The 11,578-nt window shown below is 47.5% G+C and overlaps 1 protein-coding gene across 1 annotated transcript in view; it reads left to right on the plus strand.

Annotated features, from left to right (window-relative positions):
- The window catches only part of EPG5 (ectopic P-granules 5 autophagy tethering factor), an 86,882-nt gene extending 80,274 nt beyond the window's left edge, over positions 1–6,608 (plus strand). The window contains exons 41-44 of the mRNA XM_056849080.1: positions 51–270; positions 2,087–2,302; positions 3,415–3,529; positions 6,426–6,608. Of these exons, the coding sequence (XP_056705058.1) occupies positions 51–270; positions 2,087–2,302; positions 3,415–3,529; positions 6,426–6,608 (734 nt within the window). The remainder of the gene's footprint in view (positions 1–50; positions 271–2,086; positions 2,303–3,414; positions 3,530–6,425) is intronic.
- Positions 6,609–11,578: the final 4,970 nt, after the last annotated feature.

Raw genomic sequence — 11,578 nt, forward strand, 5'->3', positions numbered from 1 at the left:
GGGTCTGACTCAGCACCAGGCAGACTCAATTTTGTTCCTTTGGCTTGCAGATTCCCCGCTGAGCCAGGGCTTGGGTTGGGGCCCCATCGTAGCCGCCTTGCAGGTGCCCGAGCTCACCGCCGAAGATTTCCTGCAGGAGTGCCTTTCCCTAGGGAGCTACCTGACCCTCTACGTCTTCACGCTGCAGCAGCTGAATGCCGAGCAGACCCTGGCCAATGAAATGAGGGTGCTGCTGACTCTGAGCAAGTGGCTGGAGGAGGTGTACCCCAGGTATTGGCACCTTGGGGGGGGAATTAGTGCAGAAGCTAGTTTTGGTTTTGACAAGGGGGTGAAGGAGCAGGATTTCTAATCCCAAACTACCAATTTCTGTATACAGCGTGGTGTACTGGTTAAGAGCGGTGGTTTGGAGCGGCGGATGCTAATCTGGAGAACCGTGTTTGACTCCCCACTCCTCCACATGAGCGGCGGACACTAATCTGGAGAACCCAGTTTGATTCCCCACTCATAGAATCTTAGAATTGGAAGTGTTAGCCAAAATGCCCGGTTATGAATTGTTATATGGGGGAATTAGCGAATCAATAACCGGCAATGGGCCTAACTTGAGCTGGGATGCAACCTTTATCTACCAGAGTCCATACCATGACCAGTAAAGAGGCAGAAGCAATGGAATTAGGTTAAAAGGAATTTACTCAGATTATATGTTCACACATAACATACAAAACTACACATACACATCACACAACATACAGAGTCTAGGAATAAAAGAGAGGAATAAAGAAACTTTCGCCATGTGGCAGGCAGAGGAGGAAATATACTGCACCTCTCTTCAGAGTAGTTGTTCGTCCTGAATTCCATGCAGCTTTGGGGGATAAAAAGGGGACGGGGGGGGGGGCTAGGTGTCCAAGCATGAACACCCACTCTGGCAGAGTGCCAGGCAGTATGGAGGGGAAGGCCCAAGGGAGAGAGAGTGAATGGGCTGGGAGCACCCCAGTTATACTGTTTTTCTGGGGGTGGGGAGAAGGGTTTAACCCCTCCTAGGTTCCCAGGTGGCAAAAAGGTGACAACAGACTTAATCTGTGGCTTGGGGTGGAGTAGTGAGAATTTGGAAATCTATTCTGATTCCAATGGCTTTTGCAACTGGAACTTCTCTGCTGACGAGATTAGCATTCAGGAACAATGGGAGCGATCTGTGCAAACGTCCTGGGGTCGCTGCGGCTGGGTTGGAGGGATGACTCATCATGATATCTGGATTGCTGCTGATGGCCCATTAAGCGGTGGATGTTGCAAGGGGGGGTGCTTGACACTGATTTCCTAACATTCTGCTTCTCTTGACATGGCTGCAGCTGGAATAGAGCCTATACAGGAACATGGCTTCTCTCTGGTTCACCTGAGGCTGCCCCTGCATCTGCTTCCTAACTGCTAGCTGCACGGCGCTCGCAGGAGCGGCTGAGTCCGTGACGACGGAGCGCGCAGTGACCGTCCCGTAGCGTTTGGGGCGGGCGCGCGGCCAGCGGAGTAGTCAAGTGTCAGCACGGGGTTGCCAGATTCCGTCCGGGATGGGGGGGCAGGCCCGTATGCTAACAGTTGGGACCACCAGGGTCATCTAGTCCAAGGGAAGGGGATTGTAAGACGGTTTGATGCTTCCTTAAGTGGTAGGGAAAGTTGGCATATAAAAACCAACTCTTCTTCTTCTTCTTCTACTTCTACTTCTACTTCTTCTACTTCTTCTCCTTCTACTTCTTCTTCTTCTTCTACTACTTCTACTACTACTTCTACTACTACTTCTTCTTCTACTTCTACTTCTTCTACTACTACTAGATGGCCCTTAAGGTCCCTTCCAGCTCTGTTTCTATGTTTTAGATCCACGTTTTAGCAGTGTTCCCTATCTGGGGGGGATCAGCTGTATTCTGCCTTGGAGGGAAATAGAGGCATGGATGTTTTGGTACCTTCACCTCCTCTGGCTTTTTTGAATTTCTGCAAGGGCTTTCCATATAAAACTTTAGCTGGACGTTGACTCCTGAAGACGACGGCAAGATGATTGGTTTCTAACTGTGGCCGTCTTTGTGTCATTTTCCCCCCTCCCCAGCTCTACGCAAGACGAAGCTAAGCTGTTCCTTTGGTGGCACAAAGTCCTGCAGCTCTGCCTCCTCCAAACCGAGCAAGACGACACCATCCTGACAGAGGCGGTCATCCGGACGCTAACCTCCTTACAAGGCCGGCAGTCCCTGCTGGCCGAAGAGAGGCTCACCTCCGGGATACTCGGGGCTATTGGCCTGGGCAGGAAATCCCCTCTGTCAAACAGGTATTTATTCGTTTAGGTTAGGTTACGTTATTTATTTACGGTCATAGACCATCAAATAAAACAGGATTACAGAATTACTTGATGAACAGTAAAGCACGTAGACAAAATGTGGCTTAAATTACAGTACTTAAAATGACAAGGACACTACAACAATAACCTAGTCATATATATTCGTAAGATTAGTATAAAACCAGTCTGAAAGGTTCCAGTCAGGTTCCCATGCTTCTTGGCTATTGCATAGATTTAGTCCAGCTCTGCCTTACTTTAATTGCTAGCCAAGCAAATCTGGGAACTCTGAGAGCCAGCATGGTGTAGTGGTTAAGAGCGGTGGTTTGGAGCGGTGAATTCTGATCTGGAGAACCGGGTTTGATTCCCCTCTCCTCTACATGAGCAGCGGAAGCTCATCTGGTGAACTGGATTGGTTTCCATACTCCTACGCACGAAGCCCGTTGGGTGAACTTGGGCTAGTCACAGTTTTCTCAGCCCCACCTACCTCACAGGGTGCCTGTTGTGGGGAGGGGAGGGGAAAGTGATTGTAAGCAGGTTTGTAAGCAGGTTTGATTCTCCCTTAAGTGGTAGAGAAAGTCGGCATATAAAAACCAATTCTTCTTCTTCCTCTTCCTCTTCTTCCTCCTCCTCCTCCTCTTCTTTTCCCTCTTCTTCTTCCTCTTCCTCTTCTTCCTCCTCCTCTTCCTCTTCCTCCTCTTTCTCTTCTTCCTCCTCTTCCTCTTCTTCCTCCTCTTCCCCCTCCTTCTCCTTCTTCCCTGTAATAAAAGCTTAAGACTTTGTTTCCTCAAAACTCTAGGACAGTCTGCAAGTAGTGGGATCAATGATCTTGTGCGTTTATGATCGTACAGTTTGCATTTGAATAACACATGTTCAGGGGTTTCAAGGTTTAGGTTATTTGTCTTTCTCACTGGGAAGGGAGGCAGATTGCAGAGTGAGTCAGTATAATAGACAAAATACAATCGACATATCATTTTAGGCACAATGTATCGCAGATAATATTTGTGAAGGCAAAGGGGTAGGTGTCCCCTCCTTCCAATATGCACATGTGCATTCCAACCCAGCTGAATAATTCCGGCATTCACCTCTTCGCTTCCTCGCTCAAGGTTTCGGGTGGTCTCTCGCAGTATGTCGGCCTTCCTGTTGGTGCAAATTCCTGAGGAGAATCAGATCCGGCTGCGGCCCGGCACAGAACTGCAGCTGTCCGCCAAAGCTCAGCAGGTAGCTTTGGGTTGATTCTGCCACCTGCCACTGTGTGTTTCTGGCATGCCCTGCTATCTCTCTCTCTCTCTCTGTCTCTCGAGTGTTTTCCCCTTGGGCACCCTGGTGCCTGCTGGCAACTTTTCTGGCACCCGTCAAGTGTTTGTAGAAAGTAGGGGTGCAGGTGGAGCTACTGCCCAGCAAGACTTCTGATTGGCCCCTGGAGATTTGATTGGCTGTGCAGATTTTTTAAAAACGTTGCTTTTGGCAGCAGCTGCCACCACAGCACAAGGATCTTGTGTGACTGAAGGTATGCCGGGGCGGCCATTTTGTAGCTGGCTCCACCTCCTACAGCAGCCATTTTGTGGCTGTGCCCAGCAGACTCAGAATTCCTAATGTGCCCATGAGCTCAAAAATGTTGGGGACCCCTGACCCAAAAGATTATAAGTTGTTAATTGAAACTCAACGTTTTAAAAAAATCAACCAGAGCATAAAAAATAGATAATTAAGCAGCTTAAGATACATAGTTTCAAACTAAAAACACACAAAACAGTGTCAAAAGATCATCACCCTCAGTCTGGGTGAACAGAAATGTTTTGGCCTGGTGTCTAAAAGAGAAGAGTTGGTTTTTATATGCCGACTTTCTCTACCTCTTAAGGGAGAATCAAACCGGCTTACAATCACCTTCCCTTCCCCTCCTCACAACAGACACCCTGTGAGGTAGGCTGAGAGAGTTCTAAGAGAACTGTGACTAGCCTAAGGTCACCCAGCTGGCTTCGTGTGGAGGAGTGGGGAAACAAATCCAGCTCACCAGATTAGCCTCCGCCGCTCATGTGGAGGAGTGGGGAATCAAACCCGGTTCTCCAAATCAGAGTCCACCGCTCCAAACCACCGCTCTTAACCACTACACCACACTGTAGTGGTTAAGAGTGGTGGTTTGGAGTGGTAGACTCTGATTTGGAGAACCGGGTTTGATTCCCCACTCCTCCACATGAGCGGCAGAGGCTAATCTGGTGAGCTGGATTTCCCACCCCCTCTCCTACACACGAAGCCAGCTGGGTGACCTTGGGCTAGTCACAGCTCTCTCAGCTCTGGTTAGACCTCAACTAGAGTACTGTGTTCAGTTTTGGGCACCGCAATTTAAGAAAGATGTAGACAAGCTGGAACGTGTCCAGAGAAGGGCAACAAAGATGGTGAGGGGTCTGGAGACCAAGTCCTATGAGGAAAGGTTGAAGGAGCTGGGTATGTTTAGCCTGAAGAGGAGAAGACTGAGAGGGGATATGATCACCATCTTCAAGTACTTGAAGGGCTGTCATATAGAGGAGGGTGCCGAGTTGTTTTCTGTTGCTCAAGAAGGTCGGACCAGAACCAACGGGTTGAAATTAAATCAAAAGAGTTTCTGTCTAGACATTAGGAAGAATTTTCTAACAGTTAGAGCGGTTCCTCAGTGGAACAGGCTTCCTCGGGAGGTGGTAAGCTCTCCTTCCCTGGAGGTTTTTAAGAAGAGGTTAGATGGCCATCTGTCAGCAATGCTGATTCTGTGACCTTAGGCAGATGATGAGAGGGAGGGCATCTTGGCCATCTTCTGGTCCACAGGGGTGTGGAGTGGGGAGGTAGTTGTGAATTTCCTGCATTATGCAGGGGTTGGACTTGATGGCCCTGGTGGTCCCTTCCAACTCTATGATTCTACCTCACAGGGTGTCTGTTGTGGGGAGGGGAGGGGAAGGTGATGGTAGCTGGTTTGATTCTTCCTTAAGTGATAGAGAAAGTCAGCATATAAAAACCAACTCTCCTCCACCACCACCCCCATGCTGGCTCTCAAGCTGGATTCAAGTCAGCTGGATCCATGTCGCTTTATCCATGTTAAGTGTTACAAGTGGGGGGGGGGAGTCTTGGCAGTGGTGGAAAGTGCCATCAGGTTGCAGCTAACTTGTGGCGACCCTGTAGGGTTTTCAAGGCTAGAGTCGTTCAGAGGTGGTGGTTTGCCATTGCCTGCCTCTGTGTAGCGACCCTGGTCTTCCTTGGGGGTCTCCCTTCCAAGCCCTGACCAGGGCTGACCCTGTTTAGCTTTGGAGATCTGATAAGATTGGGCTATCCTAGGCCGTCCGTGTCAGGGCAGAGATGAAAAGAGGTGGTTTGCCACTGCCTGGCTCTGTGTAGCGACCTTGGACTGATGAGACGGGCCTAGCCTAGGCCATCCCGGTTAGGGCAGGGGCTTAGGGAGGGGAAATCCTGTCTCCCACCCCACTCTCCTCGCTGACGATTATGCCTGCCCTGTTGTTAGCGAGCATGCTGTGAGGGATGCACCTTGTTAGCAAAAGTATTGATCACTTTAAATTGTGGAACTCCTTGCCCCAGGATATGGTGATGGCTGCCAACTTGGAAGTCTTTAAGAGGGGAGTGGGCATGTTCATGGAGGATAGGGCTATCCACGGCTACTAGTCATGATGCATACCTATTATCTGAAGTCTCAGAGGAGCATGCCTGTTATATGAAGTGCTGTGGAACACAGGCAGGGTAATCCTGCTGCAGTCGTCTTGTTTGTGGGCTTCCTAGAGGCACCTGGTTGACCACTGTGTGAACAGACTGCTGGACTTGATGGGCCTGGGTCTGATCCAGCAGGGCTTTTCTTATGTTCTTATAACTTGGGAGGCTTTAAGAGGGAGGTGGGCATGTTAATGGAGGAGAGGGCTATCCATGGTTACTAGTCCAAATGAATACTAGTCATGATGTAGACCTATTCTCTCCAGGATCAGAGGAGCATGCCTATTATATTAGGTGCTGTGGAACACAGGCAGGATGCTGCTGCCGCAGTCATCCTGTTTGTGGGCTTCCTAGAGGCTCCTGGTTGGCCACGGTGTGAACAGCCTGCATGGCCTTTTTTATGTTCTTATGCATTGCCTGCTTGTCTTGGCAGGCGCTGCATGCTCTCGACTCCCTGGCTTCCAACAAACACTACTCCGTGTACCAGGAGCAGATCTCCCAGGCGTCCGGCTTTATCAAGGACCCTCAGCGATGCCTTCATGACGGGGCCAATCTGCTGGCAATCCTCCTCAACACGCTCTACCCAGAAGTGCATTACCTGGACGGAATACGATAGCAATAAGCCGAGCGTGGGCTGACTCATGGCTACTATGGCCAACCTTCTGTTTACACTCAATGTTGACGTTGCACATGTGGACTTGTGGCTCACAGGGTCCCCGTTACTCGCAAGGTTCTCCATAATCCACGTGGGGACTGAAGGGGAAGGGCCGATTGAGTAGACAGGCTCGCTTTTCAGCCTCTTGAAGTCTCGCAGCTCTTCTTCGAAACCCGCCGGGCACCACTGGAGTTTTTGTGCGGAAGCGACATTTCTGCAGCTGCTCGCGTATCACATTAACGGCAAAACCTGTGAACTGTGCCCGGCCCTGCTGCTGTGAACGCTCTCCGGCTGCTTTGTTTCAACGGGGCTAGTGTAGAGATCTTCCCACCAACATCGTACCCCGGGTCTGCAAAGCCCTTTGTAGGTTAAGCGTGCCCTGTTTTGGAGATTGTGCTGCTTCTTTTTGTGTGTGTTTCCAGCACTTTCAAATTCATTACTTCTGTGCCTCTACCCCCCCCCCCCCCACTCAACCTAGTTGTGACATTCGTGGGCCAATCCAGACTAAACAGCGGTGTCAAATTGGAATTTTGGACGACAGTTGGTTTTTGTTTTTAAGTCCTGTCTATCAGTGCTGGCTGTTTGAAACTACTTCGTGCTACAAACAGATCCCGTTGATCTCTCCAAGAGAATTAAACCTTGGTTATCTTTTCCCCCATCCCTGTAGGCAGACACTTGTTTCATGATTTAATGTCTGTGTGTGTGTGTGTGTGTGTGTGTGTGTGTATGAGACAGAATGAATTTGGGAAGAGCTTCTGTATATTCCACATCCATTTTTTCCCTGTCATGTGCTTGGAATAAGTCACTCATTTTCTTACCCCTTTCTGGCAATCAGGAAAAAAAATGAGCAAAGGATAACCTTTTCTAGATTTCAGCCACACAGAGAGGACGGCAATTTTATCGATTGCTAGAGAGTCCTTGAGAGTTTAATTAGGAACATTATGATATTCCTGACGCAATTAGGCTATATATAGTGGCAGGCTGCTGAGGACCACCGGATTTTTCAGGCTTGGAGCGGAACCCTGTGGAATCTCGAAGCTTGCTAACTCTACCTTTAAAATACATTGTCCCAATAATTTTGGGTTCTCTCCGTCAGTAGCCCCAAATGAGTTTGGAATTAGATTCTCCCTTTGCCCGAAATGGAATTTTCTGTGCTGAGATCCTCAAGTAAATTCCCCAGGAACCAATAGGATTTCTTTATAGATAAAGGTCATTAGAGACAGGATTGAGAATCTTTTACATGGAGAGGCAGTGGCATTTCCTGTATTTCCACTGTGTGGAGTTCAGATAACTCTCCACAATGGTCCATCCATGTCTATGGGGACTGTCATGGTAAAGGATCATGGTGCAGTGCTTTGTAATCTTTTTGTTTGCCGGGGTGTGCTGATAGGAATTCCGAGGTGGATTTCCTGGTTATTAGTTTCCCATGGCTGCCTTTGAGTTCATTTATTATAGGACAGACACCCGGCACATTTAAACATGCCGAACCTAGTTGCCAGTCCACCAAGCGCAACTGCTACAAATGCCAAATTCATTTGAGGGGGGCATCCAAACCCTCTAGAAATGAAGGAGGGGTGACATAGCCCTGTGCTTTGCTGGCCCTTAATTCCAGGGCCTTTTCTTACCATTTGCTCTGGCTTTTTGGTTCTCTTGAACGGATTCTGATAGGTGTTCAATGCAAAGCGTTAGGAGCCTTCCTAATTTAAAAAAACAACCACACTTTTCTAAGTTGTTCAGTAGAACTGACAATGTTTATGTTTGAAAATGCCGTTATACGTTTGTGCCATCAGATCCATCTAGCAGATGGCGTTTTCTGCCTACGGTCTCTTTCCTGACTCGCTGGCATCTTGTGCTTGTAAATAAAAACATAGCGAACGGATTCAACTACATATTACAGGAGCAGTGAGCATTGGAAACGTTTCCTTTTCTCCTTTTGCCAAATTATTGTAAGGGGTGGGTTGGATCTCTTGCGTCTGTTCTGCCGATATTGGGTTGGATCTCTCGCATCTGTCCTGCCTTCCCATTAGTTCAAGGAACCTCCTTGAATCGGGAGCTGGATCCATGTACTGGGGTGGAAAGGGAGCGGCGTTGTTAGCAGAGTAAACCCGCAGGGTGCAAACCCCAAGACCTTTTGCCAGTGGGAAATTCAGAGTTTGTCTCGTTGATTAAGTTTCCTGATGTATATATGTAGGGTTGACCCCGAGCAAAAACCATAATGGGGGCAGGGAAATACTTCATGTTTTCCACAGAGCTTTCCACAGACCTCACAGCTGGGAAAAATGGCGGCTTTTTATTTTTTTTAAAGGAAGATGGAAGAACAAGATTTCTGAAACACTTCTTGTACTTGGTATTATTGCAAAATTAAAAAAAAAACTGTGAAAACATTAGGTGTGCATTTGGCATGATAGTGTTAATATGGAAGCTGTCGATTTGGATATGGCTTGACAGGATGCGTGTTTTATAATGGTTTGTATCTGTAAGGGTGATGCAAAATAAAACATGAGAAACGCCTGCCAGTCTGTTTTTGTAAATTATTCCAATATATATCTAGTGGTGTTACACGCCAGGCCTTTAGCAAAGCAGGACGTTTGACTGATACAGACAGTTCATCAACCTTCTTCAACCGTTCTCTCTCTTGGGGACTTGCAGTTATTTGTTCCTTTAGCATAATTTTTTGAAAAGAACACACCTGTTAAAAAAATAATTACAGGAGCTACGGACTCGATTTTTTCAAAGAGGGGGAGCTTTAAAATGTGTACAAGAAAAGTCATTACAGTCATCTGGGGAACAGGGAAGTATAGAACCATAGAGTTGGAAGGTACCACCAGGGTCATCTAGTCCAACCCACTGCACAATGCAGGAAATTCACAACTACCTCCCCCACACACACATCCCCAGTGACCCCTACTCCATGCCCAGAAGATGGCCAAGATGCCCTCCCTCTCATGATCTGCCTAAGGTCATAGAATCAGCATTGCTGACAGATGGCCAGCTAGCCTCTGCTTAAAAACCTCCAGGGAAGGAGAGCTTACCACCTCCCGAGGAAGCCTGTTCCATTGAGGAACCGCACGGTTAGAAAATTCTTCCTAATGTCTAGACGGAAACTTTTTTGATTTAATTTCTACCAATTGGTTCTGGTCTGACCTGGAGCAACAGAAAACAACTCGGCACCCTCCTCTATATAACAGCCCTTCAAGTACTTGAAGATGGTCATCATAACCCCTCTCAGTCTTCTCCTCTTCAGGCTAAACATACCCAGCTCCTGCAGCCTTTATAAGAGAGATTTGGCATTGGTGGGTCTGAGTAAAACTTGAAGTCTGAAGCGTAAGTATGTTCCCAGGAGATGCCTGGTTTGGAAGCTGACACTGACAGCAGAATCGGTCTGGAAAAGGACACATGCAATTTGCTCCTCGTAAGATTACTTACTATGGAAAATTCTTGCTACTACACGAGAATGGCTAAAGGTTTTTCTTTTCACACTGCATCCTCTTAAGATTGTCCACCTGATTTTGTCCAAGTCTGCTGGTTTGGTGCGGAGACGTCTGCGGTAGGCAAGCTTTGTGATGCTGCTGCACTTTGCTGCATAAAACCGAATCAGCCATATTAGTCTGGGATTTTAAATACGATGTGCGCTACGGCAGATTCACTCCTGCAAACGTTGACTTATGGAGTTGATCCTGCGGCTGAGGTTCTCGTAGGGAGATTCTTGCACTTGCTGCCTGCCGATTAGAGGATCGACACAACATTAATACCGTCTTTGGGGAAGAGAATTGGACTTACTGCCAGGTTTTGGTGGACAGTGACATATAGCACAGCATGGGACTATTTTAACGATACAGTTCCTACCACAGAATGACTCATGTGCTTCTTTCTCCCATGAGAAAAAGCTCTGAACTTTGACATGGCAATGCCCTAAATTTATCTACAGAAGATGTTGCTATAAAAATATCCACCCATACTCTATCAGTGTGTGTTTAGTCCAGAGAAACTGCTATTTACAACAGTGTTGCTTGCTTGAGTATAAGTTTTATCTTTCCCTCTTTCTAAGGAACTTGGGATGTCATATATCATGCTCCCTTCCCTATTTTATCCTTGCAACAACCCTGTGAGTTAGGCTAGGCTGTGTCTGTGTGACTGGCCCAAGATCACCCAGTGAGCTCGGGAGGGGCTGTGGCTCAGTGGTAGAGCATCTGCATGGCATGCAAAAGGTTGTAGGTTCAACCTCTGGCATCTCCAGTGAAAATGATCCGGGAACAAATTATGTGAAAGTCTGAGACTCTGCCAATCCGGGTAGACGATCCTGACGTTGATGGACCAAGGGTCTGATTCAGCTTTAAGGCAGTTTCGTGTGTGAGATTGTCCATGTAAATTGTTCATATGTTCATGTATTTGAGCTTTATGGCAATGAAGGAATTTGAACCCAGGCCTCCCCAACCAGTACACTGCACCTCACCAGAGCACGTTATGATTTCCTCAGGGAGTTGAAGGAGGTTCGAGACAGGGAAGACACTGTCCCCAATTCCAGCCTGATTAAATGGGTTTTGAAGTTTGTCTCAGTGTTTAAAATGCCTCTAGGACCTGTTTGACCCAATGGGACAAGAGAAAGACACGAGGGAAAGGAAAGTCCCTGAATCTGTTTCAGATGCTTTCAAAAACTGTTGCTTACCCAGTGTGAAATTTTGGCTAATTCTCACTTTGGAGGGTGTGGTGTATACGTTTGGTGTGTCTTTTGGGAAGCAGCCCTTAATGGAACATGTTGGGTTTTATGACATTTCAGGTAATGATGTTTCCCACCCACCCACCCCGGGTTGTAAAGGAAAGTCTATGTATTTATGTAGAATATTTCTACACCACCTCTTCGGAGTCTCGCTTGAGATGGCTGACAATTAAAAACCACATTATAAAAACCAGCCATTAGACATAAGCGCATA

Source organism: Euleptes europaea, chromosome 4 (genome assembly GCF_029931775.1).
Source record: "Euleptes europaea isolate rEulEur1 chromosome 4, rEulEur1.hap1, whole genome shotgun sequence".
NCBI lineage: Eukaryota > Metazoa > Chordata > Lepidosauria > Squamata > Sphaerodactylidae > Euleptes > Euleptes europaea.